Here is a 19,212-nt window from a genome sequence, read left to right as displayed (position 1 = left end):
GGTCCCTGCTGTGTTATTCATCACCTCCCCTCCCCCGGCCCCCTCCCCCCCACCGCCCCGCCCAGCGAGACCAGCAGGGCAGCTCTGAGAGGGTGCTGTGAGCCCAGGTGCACACCCGGCCTCGCCCTGCCGCCGGCCCAGCCCAGCACGCCTGGGACTCACTCCGGCCCTCCTTGCTGGGCCTCCACGCCCAGCCCCTTTCTGCCTCTCCCCTCCCACTGCCAGGCCTCCCCCAGCTCCTTCCAGAGTGGAGCAGGCTGGTGCAGGGGCACAGGCAGGCTGCCCTCCGGCCCCAGCCCTCAGGCATGGGGGATCCGTGGCCACATGCTCTGGTCCTCTCACTGGGGTGCTTGCCCATGGGCGGGGGAGTGGCCTCTGCTGTCCCCACCTACCCCCTTGTCCTTCTCTCCCCCACCCACGGCTGGGGGCCTCTCTGCACACCCCCCACCTTGCAGACACAGTGGCCGCAGCTGGTACCGAGGGTGGCAGGCTGGGGTCTGTCCCACTTCTAGCCCTGGGACCCTCAGAGGGCGGTGCGGGTGCAGGAGTCTGGAAGGAGCCGCTGTGGGGTTTCTGCGAGGCATGGTCTGCCCTGACCCTTGTGAGGACGGCTTCGCAGGTCGTTTTTCCTGAGATGTCCAGCACGGCGCCAGGGTTAAGCAAATTCCCACTTCCTGACGTCAGTGTCCCTTAGGGACTGAGAAAGGCAGGCGCCCCGTGCTCTGGCGGGAGCCCAGGGAGATGGGTGGGGGCTGCGTGAGTTCTGAGGGCGTCCCTGCGGGCAGGACCGAGGACAAGGGTCCTGAGAGATGCTCTGAGCCCCAGTCACTCAAAAGACCCGGGAAGGGTCTGGCACGTGGCCTTGCTCCAGAAAAAGATGTGGGCTCAGTTCAACAAAACAAACATTTATTGAGCACCTGATGTGTACCAGTCATGTGGACAGTGAGGAAACAGAGATGCATGTTGCACTTCCCTTCCCCCAGGCTGTTCAAGGCCCTACAGCCACTTGTAGACAAGGGCATGAGACCAGGGTGACAACACAGGCAGGCACCGGGCACAGAGCCCCAGGAGGGGACTGCATTTGGCCAGGAGATTCCTCCACAGGGACAGGATGGGATTGACGGGTGGTGGGACGGCAGAAGGTGGGAATGTCTTGTCACCCCTCGTTTACGGCCCTTTAATGGCCTCTCATTACTCTGAGAATAAAATTCAAACCCGTTTCGAAGGCCCAGTGTGACCCTGCACTGATACAGCGGCTGCCAGCAACCCGCGGCGCTGGAGCACTTGACACAGGGCCGACGTGTCTACAGAACTGAATTCTTACTTCATGTAACTGGAAGTGATTCAGATCGCCAGCCCAGACCCGGACCGTTTCCGTCATCACACAAAGCCGCTCCGGACAGCACAGCCCACCGCTCTCCCGGCCTGCCGGTTCCAAGGACGAGCCATGGTCGTGGCTTGTGCACTCACTGTCCCCTCTGCCCGCAGCGCCGTCCCCCGCTCCCGAGACGGGCAGCCACCCCTCCCGCTTCAGGTCTCGGCCCACCCAGCGCGCCCCGCCCACCGAGGCTAACACTGTCCCCGTCTCCTCTCCCAGCCTCTCTTTTGTTTGCTTCACAGCACTCAGTATAATTTGCGACCATCTTGCCTGCTCAGGGACAAGTTTACTCTGTGCCTGTCCCTCTAGGACGCAAGCACAGGGGTTCAGAAGGGAAGGTGACCTCTTCCCAGCATCCCGGGGGTGCTCACATCCGCTGGGGACTCAGCTCCAAGTGGTCGCCTCACCCGGGAGGCTGAAACTGAGCAAGGAGAAGCTTCAGCCCGGACACCCTTAGAAGCGGCAGGAGCCCCGGAGAACCGCCTCTCAGCCCGCGCTGGGCCAGCCCTCCGGCCTCCCCGCCTCTCTAGAAGGTAAACTCCATGAGGACACAAACCTCATCTTCACCGCTGTATGCTCCGTGCCCGGGACAGGACCTAGCACGCAGTAGATGCTCAGTCAATACCTGCTGAGTAACTGAATCCATATCCCACCTGTTAGTGGACGCTGAGGTCACGGGACGCGAAGTCTGCCAGCCTTGAGTGTGGACAGCGAATTCTAGGTTGCGTTTGACGCTCCTCTAGGACTGGCAGCAAAGAGGATCGGAAGCCCGTTCATGCTCATCGCTTCAAGGATGACAATTCACTGGTCTTGTTTCAGAATCACATCAAAATTAACTTCTTTTGGGAGGCTTTCCCCAGACCACCCCCGCACCCTCCCAGCTCAAATGAACTCACGCTCGTTAGAATTTTTTTTACCATCTGCATATATGTCCTGACAGTCATCTGGAAGCATGTCATTTCAGAGTGCAGGTCATGCGACCATGCCTCCTCGACATCTGTTATTCACGTTAGCAGTGTCACCCTCTTTCCTGGTTGATTTCTGATACGGGGCCCCAGGTGGGGTGGGACTCAGGCAGGCAGAAAAGAGACAGGTGATGGGAACAGCTCTGGCCTGCTGGCTCAAAACCACACACCTGAGCCTCAGAGCAACCCTTCCACCTCGCACCTCCCTCCCCCGGCCCCGACTTGACCGTCCCGTCCTCTCCTTCTCCTCCGCTGGAAGCCACCCGGTCCAAGACTCTCCTGCTCTGCACATCCACACAACTCTGACACCAGAATTGCGGGGCGTTGGGGCTAGAGTGGATGTTAGGAGCCGTCGCTTGACAGATCTGATGCCCGGGGTGGAGGAAGGGACTCGCCTGACACCGTGAAGCTAGTTAGGGACACAGCTGGGGCTGGGACCCCGTGCCGTGGGATGGAAGCAGGGTGCTGTTAGAAGACTGATCCCTGGAACCCACTGCTTGTCGAGGGGAAACATGAGGAGGCCGCCTGGCCCTGCCACGGCGTGCCCAGCCTCCGGATCCAGGCCGCCTGTGCTCGAGGGCCTCATCTCTGCCCACTGCACGCTGGGTGGCCTCACCGAACCCCAATTTCCTCGCCTGAGAAAGAAGGGTGATGGCGATGGCGCCCACCTCGTAGAATCGCAGTAAGGACTCAAATGGCCATATGGTCCGTATAAAAAGCTCCGAGCCACGCCTGGCTTGTAGGCCTGGTGCTGGGAGCATAGTAAAGTGTTGGCGATTGCCACCAATATGTCAAAATAATAGAAAAGTAGCTAGAAAAACTGGACTTTGTACCTGGAAGCGCTTTTAAAGATACTCAGTTTCAGCTTCCGTGGACTTGCCTTTTATAGGAACATGGGCTACTCCAATCAACTCCTTCGGGGCCCTTCTACTTCCTGGAAGGTAACAAAATCATCATTATTTAAAGACTTAATTAACGTTTATTATAGCTAGCATATTAGGTTTTAGATAGGCCAAATCTGTGATACAATGGAGTTGTATTTTTTATATGCTGTCGTGTGTACTTTATAGTACATTGGGGCCCTTGTATAATCAGTGTGCAGTGTACTTTAATGCCCATTTTATAGGACTTTTATAAGGGAGGCTGGAATGAGCACTGGACCAGGAGTCACCAGGCCTGGCTAGAGCGCTGCGGGGCAGACGGCTTCCTCTCCCCATCAGTGGAATTTGGAGCTTGGCTGGATGGAGTCCAAGGCCCCGTCCAGCCCTGGCCGTCTATGGCTGAGAGCGGAATCGTATGACGTTAAGAGGTGATAGGCGTGCACAGGTGTTTCGCGTCTATCCGTGACATAGTTTTGGTCACATCTCTGGTAGGAGCACAACCCTCAGTTAGAAAACTGTTTCTGTTGGAAACTGTATCTGCTCTTATGGTAACACCAGGCATGCCTTCTAGGGAAGTACTGGGGCTCCCCGCATGGAAAGCCCACTTCTCAGGAAGCACGGGTGTGACCTACCTCCGTGTGGTCCCTGAAGCGGTCACTCCATTTTCTCTCTCTCTCTCTCCTCGACATGTAATGTCAACGAGCATGGGGTTTCTAACTGTCCCTTCCTCTGCAGATGAGGAGGGCAAACTAGATGCGAAGCGTGTGAGCGTTCACATGAACGACAGCAAGAGTGACGGCAGCGACGGCCTCGCACAGCTGGTGCAGCCCAGACGCTACGAGGCCGGCCGGACTGCAGCACTGCGCGGTCCACGAGTGGGCGCCCGGAACGAGGAGCCGGCGTCACCGCAGAGCTCGGCGCGCAGGGTCAGTGCCGTTTGCTTTCAGGAGGAAAGGCAGAGGGTGATGCCTTTTAGAAAGATTTCCATCAAAGTACATATTTTCAAAAAATACTCAGCTCTTGTCACACTCCAAATTCCCTGGTGCGGGCTACCCCGTGAGGATGCTACCTGCCTGCACGCGTGTGCGGGCGTGTGAGTGTGCACGGGAGAACGCACGCTCGGGCCCTCACAAGTCCACAGGGGAGTCTTTTTAGGGGCAAGACGGCTCTCCAGGTTTTCAGTAAGGATCTGGGTGGGAGTCAAGTTAGACTTAATTCACCTTAAGTCTGCTGTCATTCATTCATTCACTTACACATACTGTAATTTTTTTTACTGAGTGCCTAATACGTGCCAGGCGCTGTTTTAGGAGGGTGTACGTATTGCAGCTTCAGAGAGGATCCACCGTCCACGTGGTGCTTAGCAGGGCATACCCACAAATGACAGGTGTACTGCTTTGTGGTTTTATATCTCAAGTCTGGTGTGGCCTTTCTGCCCCCACTCCCTTCAGACTGGAGGCTGACTTAGAGCAGAAGGGTTGTCACCACGGAGATCCAGTGTTCCTTCTGGGCAGGAGCTGTGCTCCCCCCAAGAGCCTGGGAGCCCCCACTGGCAGGCTGGTCTCTGCCATGACCTCAGCACAGCAGGGGACGGGCACCTGGTCTCCCAGGCAGCCAGGTCAAGAAAGACTCCTTTTTTCCTAGAGAGAAGGCTCCCTGGGTGCCTGAGCTGAGCACATACTTTCTCCATGAGCCAGCAGGAACAGGACAGAGGGGCGTCTCCCTGGGGCCCCGGGGCCTGCAACCTGCCTTGCTCACGGGGCGAGGGCAGGGAGAGAAAGGACGCTAGGGAAGGGAGACGCAGGGAGTCTCACACTGGGGACTGGCAGCCCTGCCCCCCAGGTGCGCTGGCTCCCGCGGCGGTGCCCTGCAGCTCCGTGTCTGAGCGCGCAGCCGGCGGAGTGGGTGGTGCAGGGCAGGGGTGGTATATCCTGTCTGACGGAGGGCGGGCCTCGCCAGTGCAGGGACGAGCCGGGGTGGAGGCACCAGGAGCAGCCGCCGGGAGCCCTCACGCGCGGACCACTCACTCTATGGCCACAGGGAGCCGCTGAGAGCGAGAAGAGCCCCAAGAGCCCGCTCCGCCGCCGCCGCCACACCGCACCTCGCCGCGCTCGCTCGCCCAGGCCCGGCCCGCGCCCCCCGCGCCACCATGAACCACTCGCCGCTCAAGACCGCCCTGGCGTACGAATGCTTCCAGGCGCAGGACAACTCCACGCTGGCTTTGCCGTCGGACCAAAAGATGAAGACAGGCACTTCGGGCAGTCAGCGCGTGCAGGAGCAGGTGATGATGACCGTCAAGCGGCATAAGTCCAAGTCTTCCCAGTCGTCCACTCTGAGCCACTCCAACCGAGGTAAAGGCCGGGCGCCCGCGCCGTCCGTGCGCGCCTTCTGTGCGCCCCTTCCGTGCGCGCCGTCCCTGCGCCCCTTCCGTGCGCGCCGTCCCTGCGCCCCTTCCGTGCGCGCCGTCCCTGCGCCCCTTCCGTGCGTGCGTGGGCGGGGACCGAGGGGCGCACGCATCCAGGGGCGCAGGGAATCGAGGGCTGCCGGCCCGGGCAGGGCCTGCGATGAGCACGAGCAGCCGAGCTCCTGGCCGGTTCCCACAGGGTGGAGCCGCGGCCGGCCCCACAAGCTGGACAACAAGCACGCTCCCAGGCGAGGGTGGGTGGCTCCCTGGGGGCTGCCGCCAGGAGCGTCTGTCCAGAGCCACAGGAGGCTGAGGGTCTCCTGCCCACGGTTCTCCTGCTGGGAGCCCTGGATCTGGGCGGCTTTCTCTTTCACATCCTGTGCCAGGGATCAGTCCCGAGTGCTGTCTTGCCCACCTGTGCTGGGGGCCGAGGCTCCTGCACTCTGGGGGTTGTTGTGTGCTGCACGCCGCCCTTCCTGGGCTGCCAGTGCTGGCACCTTCAGCTTGTGGCCGGTGTCTAGCGCCCAGGCCCGGGGGTGTCCCAGGCCCGGTGGGGCTGGGTGAGGATGTCACCGAGACCAGCGTGCGGGCTCAGGAGGGCCACTGCCGTATGGGAGGTGGCACAGGGAGTGGGGACAAGTACAGGGCACTTAGCAGGAGCCTCATGGGAAGAGGCGAACCTGCTTTGAAGGCCACTGCAGGCCCAGTGGGCACCTGGAGACAGGGAAGGGGGCCAGGGATGTGCTTTGCCAAATGTAGAAACCCTCTTTCCCACGGATTCCCCCTACCCACCTCCCCACCCAGCTTAAGTCGAAACAAGTGCCTTATGGGGCCAGGCTCAGGGAAGACCTCCGCTGAGCCCCTCACTGGCACTTTTCCAATCTGAGTGTGGGGAACGGTTGGCTCCCGCCACCCTCTGTGACTGGGGGCGGCAGGACCAAGGGCTAGGACCCAGGAGAAGGCGCAGGGCCTGACAGGGACATTCGTGGAGACGTTTTAGACCAGATACTTTAATACAAAGGGTTCCCAGGAAGCATGACGACACACAAGTGAACAAACCCTCGGTGTGTGCTGCCCACTGCAAACCAGCACGGGTCACCGGGATTAGGCCAGGCCCTTAGGAGAGAAGGAGGGGCCGGAGGAGGAAGGTGACAAAGGAGACGGACCCCCACCCGTTCTCCCACCCCACCCCCGACACACACCCCAGCTCGAGCTTTCTGCCTCCGCTGCTCCCCCGTTCCTGAGTGGGCTCTGTGTGGAGCTGAGGGAGGGGTGTGGCTGGCAGAGGAGTCCCCGCGCCCCAGGCCTAAAGGCCTCTGCTGTTCTCGGTGCCCTCTGCCCTGGTCCGGGCTCCTGGCTCCTCTCCTGCCAGATTTCCGCTCCAGGTCATGCCGCCTCCAGAGCACCTGCCTCCTCCCCGCTCCTTCGGAGCCTTGGCAGCTGCTCACCCGCCGCTTTGGGAGGGAGATTTGGATAGCAGAGTGCCCCCATTTCCGGCTAGAGCCCCGGGCACAGCTCAAGCCAACCTACTCTCTTCTCTGCACAAGGGTCTCCCCGTCCCATTCCCACCCCCACTCCGTCCCAGTCTGGGGTCCTGGCTCATAGCTCCAGAAAGATCTCAAACTGGCTCTGGGTGCCCCAAACTCCACTTCTTCTTCCCACCTATCGGGCTGTTGGCTGAGTGTCTGCTTCCAGCCTTGGTGTCGGCGCGTAACATCCATCTGATGGGCTTTCCTTCGCTCCCTCCCTGTTTCTCCACCCCAAGATTTCCAGGGGGCTTCAGGCAGGGGAGGGCTGGCGCTGACGCTAACACATACCTCCCCAGGACCAGCCCTGTGGGTGTGTCCCCTCCACCTCACCTCTCGGGAGGCTCCTGCAGGGGGCCAGGTTCCCCGAGGCGTCCTGGCTGGGAGAGGCGGTTGGACCAGGCGGAGCTGGTGTTTCTGGTTTGTCTGGCTCTGTTTCCATCAGATTTCTCTGTCTTCTCCATCGGGAACGCCCAAGCGTTCCCTGTGTGCTCTGTGGCCACCTCCACTCACTCTGCTCCCTGGTTCCCATGGCGGTTTGCAGGTCATGAGTCTGCTCTGGTTCCTGGGAGGGAAGGCATTGGCAGCCACGGAAGGACTCTGCCTCAGGCCTTTCCTTGCCCCCTGGGCAGGCTCAAATTCTCCTTTAGTCTCCTCCCAGAGCAAAGAGTCGGTTTCTCTGGGTTGTTTTTTTTTTGTTTTTTTTTAATCTTCCTGTGACCCCTGAATTCCATCAGGCGCTCCCACTTAAGAAGCCCTGCTCTAGGCCAGGCGCGGTGGCTCACGCCTGTAATCCCAGCAATCTGGGAGGCCGAGGCGGGAGGATCAATCAAGGTCAGGAGTTTGAGACCAGCCTGAGCAAGAGTGAGACCCCGTCTCTACTAAAAATAGAAAGAAATTAATTGGCCAACTAAAACTATATAGAAAAAATTAGCCGGGCATGGTGGCGCATGCCTGTAGTCCCAGCTACTGGGGAGGCTGAGGCAGGAGGATCGCTGGAACCCAGGAGTTTGAGGTTGCTGTGAGCTAGGCTGATGCCATGGCACTCACTCTAGCCTGGGCAACAGAGTGAGACTCTGTCTCAAATTAAAAAGAAGAAGAAGAAGAAGCAGCCCTGCTCTAAACAAGGCCAGGCACACCCCACAGATTGCCTGGCAGGATGGCCACTGCTCCTTGTGCCCCAGGAAGGACAGTCAGGACCAGCCACCATGACCCTGGTGCTAGACCCAGCTTTCCTCAGATTCCTCTCCACGAGGGCTCTTTTCTGTCTTGCCAGTGAGGGGGAACTGGGCCACTGGGGGCTGGAAGAAGGCCCCCATGGAAGGAGCCTGGAACCAAATGCTTGTCTCCACCTGAGCCCTCCCAGAAATGGCAGGTCAGACAGACACACACCTTGCCCTGGCCATGGAGTCCCCAAGGAGGAAGAAGAGGGTCTCTGGCCCAAAGAACCTGCAGGAGGAGGTTGCTCTGAGCCCCCTGCCCCTCCACACACACACACACACACACACACACACACACACACACACGCTGTGTTTCTGGATATGTCTGTGTGTGCCAGGTGCCGGTGACTTCTCTTCCCAGACTTTGCGGGACACCAGAGGGAACGGAGGGGGAGGTGACTGCTCAGCAAGGTTCTTCCCTGGGAACCTTGACCTCCCCGAGGGCGGGAAAGGCTGTCCAGGGTGGACAATGAGCTGCGCTGTGCAGGGCGGGCTGGAACCCAACCTGAGAGGAAGCACCTTCCACCTTCCAGATCCTCATAGCTTCTCTTGGACCCTCTTCCTAAAGCTTATCCTGAATCTCACTTGGTCCACCCCTAGGCACCCCCCCAACATCACACATGACGTTCAGTGACAGTTGTTCCCTTTTGCTCGTCACTTCTTCCGGGAAAATCCTGCACGGCCAGCACCGTTGCCCGGTTTGTGTCTCGCCACCTGCTCAGGCGTCTGTGATTCCTTATTCCTGCCTTGGGCCTGAAGTTCTCCTTCTCCGCTCTTCTCAGAAGCGTTATTTCCCGTCTAAAATTGCCAAGGCTCTATGTGTCTCTGGTCAGAGACAGGCGTTGAGGATGACATTGGGCCAGGGGGGTTCCCGTGTCTGTTCCGGCCCCTGGGGGCAGAATTGTGCCAGCCCCCCCCCCATGAGCACAGTGAAGGGGCTCCTCCTGTTTGTGAGTGGCTGTGTCTCGGCGTGGCCCTCTGCCCCTGTGCTGCCCGTCCTCCTCTCTGGAAGGCTGTCCTTCCCCCACCACAGACGTCACTTCTGGGCTTGTTTCCTTGGGGCCGAAGCTGAGCTGGGAGACAGTAAAGGGTATCCGCGCTTCAGCTTGTTCCGGCAGCCGAGCGTGCTAATTACCCTTCAGATGCACCGATTCCTGTTTCTTTACAGTGTATCTTGGCTCGAAGTGGTAGTTTTAGCCAGAATTTCCGTCGGCCTGTCGCAACACATGCAAACATGCTGAGTGTTCCGGGCTGTTTCCCAGCGAATGCTGTCTGCCTGCATCCTGCTCCTTTGCTGAGCTCATTGGCAGAGATTTTTTTAAAAAAAATACAAGCTCCTCTCCCCCACATGCCAAAGTGTAGGATCAATACGCCAATTGTTCTAGGTTCAAAGATCTGGAAAGTGCTTCTGCAGTGGGGCATGATCTCTGGAAGGTGTGTGATATTTGAACAAAATGGAGGAATGTTAGATGTCTTCATGTGAAGGTCATTATAAGCACCACAGCACACGCATACACACGCATGTGTGCACAATACACCACACACATGCACACACATGTACACATGCATACACACCACACATACACATACAAGTGTACACACATACACCGCACACATGTATACATATACATACACACATGTACACACACCACACAGACACACACGCATGTGTGCACACATGCACTCCCACCCACACATGTACACACATACATACACATGCGTACACACACTACAGATATACAGGTGCATGTGTACACACGTACCGCACACATGGACTCCCACCCACACATGTACACACATACATACACACGCGTACACACACTACAGATATACAGGTGCATGTGTACACACGTACCGCACACATGGACTCCCACCCACACATGTTCACACATACATACACACATGTACATGCAACACACATACACACGCATGTGTGCACACATGTGCCGCACATGTACACACACACATATATACACACGCGTACACACACCACACACAAACACACTCATGTGTACATGCATACACCGCACACATGCACACACACACGCGTACACACATGGCCCACCTGGCAGCCTGTGCTGTGGCAAAGCCCGGCCCCGTGCCTGGCGCTGCCTGGTGTGTGATCTTGGACAAGCCACTACCTTTCTTTAGGTCTCTGCGGCCGTCAGAGGTTGGATCAGATCGCGTCTAAAGTGCTTTGTTATGGTAACGCTCTCTGGAAATAGAGACCTTGTTCCTCCTCCCCTCTGCGAGCCACTCGCCCCTGGCCAGCTCGCCTGGGCTGTGCCGGAGAGGCTCTTCCCTCGGGGCGAGCCTCGGTAAACAAGAAAAGGAGTCTTCTAATCCGCTGTTCTCCAACGTGGCTACACACTGGAATCACCTGGGAACTGTGAAAAATGGAACTCCTTGGGTGCTGTCGGCAGATTCTCGGTGGGTTAGTGTGGGGCACGGCCCGGCGCCGGGGCTTTGAAAACTCCCGGGGTGCTCCGATGTGCAGCAGGGTTTGAGAGCCACTGTTCTGGTCCCCCTGTTCATGCATATGCAGCCCCTGCAGTGACAGGCACATGTGTCTCTCTCTCTCTGTCACACACACACACACACACACACCCCTAATGCTCTAGTTCCTGGCGAGAGTTTCTCACTCTGGCCCCCAGCCAGGTGGCTGAGCCCATTCCCGCCCTTGCCCATCCAACCCGCCACCCTGCCCCTGTGCCCATCCTGTCCCCAGCAGTGCCCGTGCTCTCTCCCGTCCTCAGAGTCCTCCCTAGTGGCCGCAAGCAGACGAGCAGAAGCGGGACTCGGCAGAGCCGGGCGGAGCACGCCCCGGCAGGGCGGGGGTCACGTGGGCTGCCGAGCCAGGAGCGAGAGCACAGGCCGTAGCAGCCCAATTTGTCTTGGCATTTCTGCTCTGTGTGGATGCCCAGGACGAGGTCAAGAACCACATCAAAGTGCCTGGCGAGGGTGTGCTGAACTCCGTGCCCTCCCCCGGCTCCTGGAGGCTCCGGCGTAGGGGAGGGAGGTCTCCGGTGCTCCCAGAGGTCCGGCGGGGGGCATGGGAGCACGGCTGGCCGTCGCCTTCCCCCAGGGCGTGCACCAGAGCCACTCCGCAGACTCAGCCCACTCAGCCCTGCCCACTCGCGGACACCTCTGAGGGCATCGTCTAACAAGCATCTGCCTGGCAGTTCTTGTTACCGTGTTTGAATTCCCTTTGCTATGGGCCTCGCGCCTCGGCGGCACCGCAGGTGGAAGAAGTTCTGGGGGTGAAGGAGAGGGTTTCCAAGGCGGAGGGAGAATGGGCTTCCTTTCGCTAGCTTTCCATACCGAATGAGGGACAGGGGCGCTCTTTTCAAGTGGAGACGCTAGAAGGGCTGAATCTGTCTCAGCCTTATCGAGACAGACTCAGCAAGAAATCAGCCTCCCGAGCAGCTTGCCCTATGACAGGTCTAGCAAGTGAGAGGCGTGGGGGCGGGGAGGGAGAGCAGAGAAAGGGGATTTCAGGTGACCTCTGTCCCCAGGGCAGCCTATTGGTCAGGCAGCCCGGTGCCCTAAGAGCCTTCTCTACGCAGAACCTGGTCCCGGCACTGGGGGTGTGGGGTGTGGGTCTAGCAACAGTGAAACTCGGTTGTTTCAGGGAGCTCCCAGCGTGGCGGGGGAGACCCAGGCCCTACTTTCTGGGAGAAGGTACACAGGTGCACACCCTGCATACAAGGGCGCACTCGAGCACACGGGCGAGCACATGCACACACACACACATGCACACTTGCACACACATGCACACATATGTGCACACACATGCATGCACACGCACACACGCTCAGGGTGTACAGATGTTGCACTCCAAGAAGCGCACGAGCCCGCACCGAGTCGGTGTATGGCCTGGACGGACTGCCGCCGTGGCTATGCGGAGGGCTTGGAGTTCCCAGGGCTGGGTGGGGTGGATTTTAAGAGAAGCTGACTTTTGTGCGAGGTTTTGGGCGCAGGGGGAGGGCTTGACCGAGAAGCGGAGGAAGGAGGTTTCAGGTGCGGTGGGCGTGCCCCGTTTGGAAGCCGGGAGGTGGAAAGGGTGAGTCACCTGCGAAGGGCTGCTGCCCCCACCGGGGAGAGCTCTCCGCTGCCCTGCGGGAGGCGCTGCCTCCAGTCTCAAAGGTTCTGTCGGTGAGCAAGCTTGGGGCACGAGGATGACACAGGAGGGAATCAGCCGGTCGTGTCTGAGGCACCAAAGGGCAGCAGCACGTCAGGACGCCGGTCACCTGCGCGGCAGTTCCTAGGACTGTTTCATACCCTGCACCGCTGACATACACGGGACACGCTATGCGGACAGGGCAGCTCCTGTTGCTTGCATACTAGGGAGAGCAACATACGTCCTGGGATGTTTGCCCTCTGACCCCGGGGGGCCGTGGGTGGGCAGACGCCTCCTGAGGACCAGCTGCTGGTGTCACTGGGGAGCCGCCATCTCTTCTGCCCATGGCACACGTGCCCACCTGGGGAGAACAGTGGGAAGGCAGACACGTGCCTGGAGGATGGGGTGACTCCGTGGGGTGAGCTGGGTACCAGGATCCCCTCCACCCCGGGACCTGGGGTTGGCCCCATCCGTCCACCAGACACCTCTTTGGTTGGAGGGGGCCTGGATGAGTGGCGTTCACGGACCCTGACCCCTCCTGCAGTGATGTGGACACAGAGCTGCCAGCCTCCAGGCGCCTTGCCCGCACGGCTGGGCAGGGGACAAGAGCCAGGCGACAGACGGGGCCAGCCCCAGCTGGAGCTCCGGCTGGAGCAGTGCCTGTGCCCAGGGTCCTGAGGAAAGAAGAGACATGCTTGGTGCTTCGGAGAGTGCCCGAAGCACATGGCGGTGGGGGCCGGTACAGGCATGGGAGGGGGATGGGACCAGGTGTCACTCACCAGGAAAGGCTTCCTAGAAGTGAGTGTATAGGAACGTCCAGGACCAGGTGGAAAAGCAAGCCATCGCTTCTCATTAGAAGCCCCATGTTCTTGCCGTTGAACTTGACTTTCACAGCAGCGGTCCCCAACCTTTTTGGCACCAGGGACCGGTTTCAAAGAAGACAATTTTTCCACGGCCTGGGGATGGACAGGGGTGCAAAGCTCAGACAGTGATGTGCAGCCGGGTTCCTAACAGGCTGAGGACTGGGGGCTGGGACCACAGCTTTACAGGACGTTGCTGACCAGACAGACACCCGGGGTCAGGAGAGGGGGCCGTCCATTCTGTTGTGGGAGCAGCACTCTTACAGACAGACCTCACCTGCCGCCTACAGCCCTTCGTTATCTGGGACACTGCGAGGTGTGACTTCGGCGGTGTGACAGCTCTGGACTCCTGCTCTCCTTTGTGGCCTCCATCCTGCCCCGAGTGCTGCTACCTTCTGCTGGAGCAGCTGTGCAGGCTGGCGTGATGGCAGCCTCCCTCTCACAGGAGGCGGGCAGGCCCCCAGCTGCAGATGCGTCTTGGGGGATGCCTTCAGGAGCTGCTCAGAGGGGCCTGGAGGCCTTGGCCCAACCAGAAGTGAGAGTGACAGCTCACGCCTGTCTTACCAGAGTCACTGCTGGGACTTGGGGACTGGCGCTGGGAATTCCAGCTCCACCTCTGTGTGTCCATGGGTCACCCCTGCTTACACGGTAGACAGGCCCCCACCTTCGCAGGGAGCAGAGTGGGTGAGAGGGAGGTGGCAGGTGCAGGGCGTGGAGGGAGCAGGTGCTTCGTCTGATGACCCAGAGGGACAGTGCCACCGTGCAGGCAGATTCCCTCCTGGAAGGCATGGAGGCCGAAATGGGAGGCCCCTCCCCCAGCCTCTCACAGCAGGAGTCCTCCCCGGGGCTCCATAGAGGTCTGTCCGTCACCACCCCAGCTGGCTGACCCCCACCTGCCCTTTGCTGGGATCTACCTGCCCATACAGACGCTGGCCTGCCGAGCCTTGGAAGGGTGATGGGAGTGGGCTGGGCAAAAGGCGGGTGGGGAGACCCGGGTGTCAAAGGTCCTGCCCGCGCGCGCCTGGCTGCAGCCCCCTTCCCTGGTGAGCACCGGCCCTGCGTGGCTGAGCCCACGGGATTGTCTCCCGCCTCCTCCTGGCAAGGCCGTCTTTCCCAAGCAGTGGCCGCTGGAGGAAATGGAAGGGACGAGCGGCCACGCTCAGCAGGGAGTTGGGAGGACGTCAGAGACTCCCTCACTGGGCCGAGTGACAGCATCTCAGGATGATCTCATGGGGGGAGCAGAGCTGGGCCTGGGCCTGGGGCACGGGGGAGGCTCTGGGAGGACTCGAGGCAGGTGGCAGAGGTGTGATGTGTGTCCTTCCTCCTCTCCTCGCAAGTGGAACCTCCCTCGGGATTGGGGGAGCCGGGCTCCTCTGAATGCCATCGGGCGTGTGTCACCGTAATCAGGCCACCATGGAACGTTGGAATTGTGCGGGCCCTGTGGGGGGTACAGAGGCCACCCCCCTCCTTTGACTGAAGAAGAAGCTGAGGCCAGGAGAGAAAGAGTGGCTTGCCCACGGGTCAGAGCCAGGACCAATTCCAGCACCTCCAGGCTCCCAGGACACGCTGTGTCTGCCATAGCCTGAGAGCCCTGTGTGCAGGTGGCCGTCCCTGCTGGGGGTGGGGCAGGGAATGGGGCAATGCCCTCTGCTGTGGGTACGGGGGGTCACCTGGCACGGGACAGAGGAGACGGCAGCAGGCAGGGATGCCTGCCTCCTTCCAAAGCTGCCCCTCTGCCCTCCCCTCTACTCCCAGCGCAGACAGTTTCACCCCCAAGGGAAAGGCTGGGAGTCCGAGTGGTGGGCCGATGGGCGGAGCTAGTTCAGCCAGGTGAGATCACGGTCGAACCCTCTCCCCCGGACGGGGTTTCTGATGGCGGAGTCTGACCATCGCTTTGGAGAAACAGAGCGCACCCCTCCTGGGAGGCTCTCCCTGCATCCCACCTGTCTTCCTTCCCAGAGGCCATCATGTGACCAGAGTGTAGGGCAGGCCTTGCTCTGGGCGCCCAGGCCACGCAGGCCCTTGTGGAGCAGCCAAGGGAGTGGGACACCAAGCAGAATGAGACCTGGGCGACAGAGGGCAGGACAGTATGCGTTTAGAGGAGGGAGAGAGCAGCGCTGATCAGAAAGGGCTTCCTGGAGGAGGTGTGGTCTCCAGCTTGGCTTCGAGAGAGACGTGTGAGATTCGATGGCTGTGCATTCAGCAAGGGGGGTGGTGTGCGCCACGTCATGAGCGTGTTACCTTTGGCGTGTTGCAAAGGCACGAGCACAGGGAACAGGCCAGCTTGTTCAGAGTGGAGGCCGGCCCTTAGAGTCCCCCCTGCCATCCGGAGAAAGGGAGAGGATGGGGGGTGGCCCCACCAGGAGCCCAAAATCCAGTCCTGCTTTCTGTGATTCAAAGCCACTGTGCCGCTAATAACCCTAATGACACTCTGTTTTCCCATGGAGCCTGTCATTTGTGGGTCTCCAAGCACCCGAAAAACATTAATTAATCCTCAGCGGGCCTTTGAGGTTGATTGCCAGCTACAGCACCTTGGAGGTGAAGGAAGGGGCGGCGTTTGCCTGGTCCCCGGTAGGGGCCAGGCCGAGAATTGAATCCAGGCTCCTTCCCTGGATCTGACTAATCAGCCGTCGCTGCCGGACCAGGAATGTCGGGGTCCCGCCTGCCTCCCCCAAGTGGGAAGCTGATCCTTGTGGAGCGCGGCATGGTGATTCCCTGGGGTGGCCTGGCAGTGCTCCTGGGCCCTCCGGACCAGTTCCTGACCTGTAGGTGTCAACCTCCTCCAAGCAGCAGGGAGGCCATTAGGCTGCCGGGAAGGGGGCAGCAGTCTTTGGTGGCCCTTCCCTTGGCCCTGGAAGGAGGATGTGGAGCTAGAGGGAGGTGACCCGCAGGTGACATTCTCCATCTCCCTCCTCCGGGAGCTCAGGCCTGGTCTTCTCCCCGGGCAAGGAGGACCTGGGCGCTCAAGTGTGGCTCTGGGGAAGAGGGTTGGGGACGGCCACAGCCCTCCCGTCCTGACCTCCTTCTTCCTCCGCCCTCCAGGTTCCATGTACGACGGCCTGGCCGACAATCACAGCTACGGCACCACCAGCAGGAGCAACTACTACTCCAAGTTCCAGGCGGGGAACGGCTCGTGGGGGTACCCGGTAAGGAACTGCTTCCCTCTAAAAGACCTGGGGTGTTCGTGGGGATGGTTTTGGGGGTTCAGGGTGGAGAAAACCTGCACTGGCTGCTAAACAGTGGTACAGGCTTTGGTCCTCGAGCCGCGGCCCGTCCACTCTGGCTGGGTCTGTTTGCTCGGCCATTATCTCATTAGGTGGCTCCTGGGCTGATTGGATATTTTTGAATGTCTCAAATGAGAACATTTTAGGAAAATCATTAAAAAAAAAAAAAAGAGCAGCCAGAAAAGTCCATTTCCCAATACGATCATGGATTTGGGAAAAGTTTGAATTCCTGAGGCCCCTTTGTGGAGCAGTTTAGATGTTTCTAGGAAAATCCTGACGGGAAGACGGCTCTCTTTGGTCTTTGGCTGTGGCCGCAGAGGGGACTCCAGCCGGTCCACGGTGGCCACTCCTGCGTGGGAGGCTGCGTGCTAGAGTGGGGTGTCGCTTCTGCTTAAATCAGACAAATCTGCGCTCAAATTCTAGCTCTGCTGCTCACACCGAGCATGCGATTTCGGGCAGACCACTTCGAACTCTGGGCTTTCTGCACACGTAAGGTGGATATAACAAAGTCTCCTTCGTGGAGTTGTTTTCAGGGTTAAACAAACTAACGTACAAGGAAAAAAAAAAACTGATGACAGTAATTGCTAAGAATATTTTTTATTAACATGGGTAGGGATTATTCTAGACCCTTTAATCCTGGCTGCCAGTCTTTCTAAGTGACCTCACCCTGCCCTACTCACCCGTCCATTTACCGAACAAATGTTCGCTGAGCTCCTACTCTGTGCCAAGCCCTGCGGTGGCAGCCAGCGCAGGACTTTCCTTCTGCTCTGGAAACAGGGGCGTTGGGCAAGGTGGCACCCAAGCTTTCTCCTAGTCCCCAAATTCTATGACTTTCACTAATTTTTGCTGATTCCACATTCGCCGCTATTGTTCTTGGGAACCCTTTCGTGAAGCCCTCGAGACATTGTCCGATGGGATAAGGCGAGGTGGGGCTCTGTCTTCGTGGGGCCGCAGGATTCCAGCGGCGTTTGCTTTGGGCCGCGTTGCTCACACACGTCACTCCCGATTGTCAGATGTCCCCGATCCTGGACAAGGGAGTGGGGGTCAGTTTAGGAGTCGGGTGTTCTTTTGCCACTGGGTTGACTCCTTCCTTCCTACGTTCTTGTTGGGGCTACTTTTGGAGGTTATGTCTTTCTCCCGTGTTACAGGTTGGGGCACTAAAGGGAGGGATGGGCTAGGGTTGCCACAGATTTACTTCCTTCACTTTTTTTTCTGATTCTCGTTGTCAGTGGACACCCTTATTGCAACATAAATACTGCTGACGGGTTCCAGTAAGCTGGTAGACCAGGCACAGATGTGAGTAAAGGGCTTTGACACAGGGGCGATGACCGCACAGTCTGAGAGCACGGCTTCATAGTGCAGCGTCAAGGGATTAGTTGAAACCCAGAAAGGGCAGATCAGCGGACCGGCTGTCAGGATGAATAATTACGCTGACAACACAGATGTTTACATGCCTTTGCATACATGATGTTAACCACATCAGAGCTTAGAAGGCTTAGGTTCTAGTCCTGGTTCTGCCGCTCTCTGGCTCTGTGACTTTAGATAAAATAACTCTTAACCTCTCTGGGCCTCCATTTTCTCATCTATAAAATGGGAACGATGACATCCGAGTGCCTACTTCCCTCCCAAGTCGGTGTCATGCTACATTTAACTGCGAGGTGTCGTCACACGGGCAGTGTAACCGTGGAAACTTGCAACCAAGAGCTGTAAAGGAGCTCTTTATCTTTAGGGGGAGGCGTTTCTCCAGGGAACCTCCCTCCGGCCCACGCTGAGCACTGTGCTTCTGCTGAGTCGGCTCAATCCTGAGCTACCTCACCAGGCTTCATGCTTCCCAAGTGTCCCCACCCGTCCCTGCGCCCATTTTCTGACGACCAGTGAAAATCCCTTCCCTTCTCCGCGCCCTGAGGCCCAGCCCTCCTTGCCCCTTCTTGGCTGGCGGGATGCAGACGTGACTCACGCGGGGCAGCTGCCGGGGCACGTTGGGAGCGGCCATGGGAACAGGGAAGAGCTGAGCACACGGGGGGCCAGGGCGGAGGGAGGGGGCCGAGTGGAGAGGAAGTGGAACCACTGATCTGGGAGCCAGACGTGTAGTCAGCCGAGGCCTGGGCACAGCCACGCGGGACTCAGGCTTGGGGAGGAGGAGAGCGGGGGGAGGGGAGGTGACGAGATGGGTGGCACCAGATAACCCTGGGCCTGCGGGATTTTCCCATGGATGGCAGGCTGGCACAGGACCATCTCACTCCCTCCCGCCGGAGAAGCCAGCATGGCGGCCGGGGCTGGAGCGCGGCGCGGAGGGTGTGGTCTGTCTGCACCGGCGCCTCAGCGTGTGCTCCGGAGCTCCTGGGAGCTGGCGGAGGGTGGCTTCCTACAGGCACCGTGTGATCCCTGCCAGCCAGCTCGCGCCGGGCAACTGCCGGGCGCGGCCGCCAGCAGCGGGCTGCAGACGCCCAGCCGAGAACCGTCCCACTCCGCCCTCCGTGAACCTGCGGTCGGCTTGGGAGGAGCACAGAGCAGACAGACAGACAGAATACAGGCATTCGTTTCTGCACCAGCCCTGCCAGGGCTCAGAATGTTTCTAGAGCCCCTAAAAATGTTAGAACCGTCTCCACTGTCATTTTAGGAGCCAGATTTAAAAGC

General features: G+C 59.3%; 1 protein-coding gene across 1 annotated transcript in view; it reads left to right on the top strand.

Annotated features, from left to right (window-relative positions):
• The first annotated feature begins 5,013 nt into the window (after positions 1–5,013).
• PKP1 (plakophilin 1) overlaps positions 5,014–19,212 on the top strand; it is a 44,693-nt gene continuing 30,494 nt past the window's right edge. Inside the window, exons 1-2 of the mRNA XM_012744319.3 lie at positions 5,014–5,572; positions 16,394–16,497. Coding sequence (XP_012599773.2) covers positions 5,371–5,572; positions 16,394–16,497 — 306 coding nt within the window. The 5' untranslated portion in view covers positions 5,014–5,370. The remainder of the gene's footprint in view (positions 5,573–16,393; positions 16,498–19,212) is intronic.

Source organism: Microcebus murinus, chromosome 23 (genome assembly GCF_040939455.1).
Source record: "Microcebus murinus isolate Inina chromosome 23, M.murinus_Inina_mat1.0, whole genome shotgun sequence".
Lineage (NCBI taxonomy): Eukaryota > Metazoa > Chordata > Mammalia > Primates > Cheirogaleidae > Microcebus > Microcebus murinus.
Note: the sequence above shows the minus strand (reverse complement) of the source record. Positions and strands in the feature narration are given on the sequence as shown.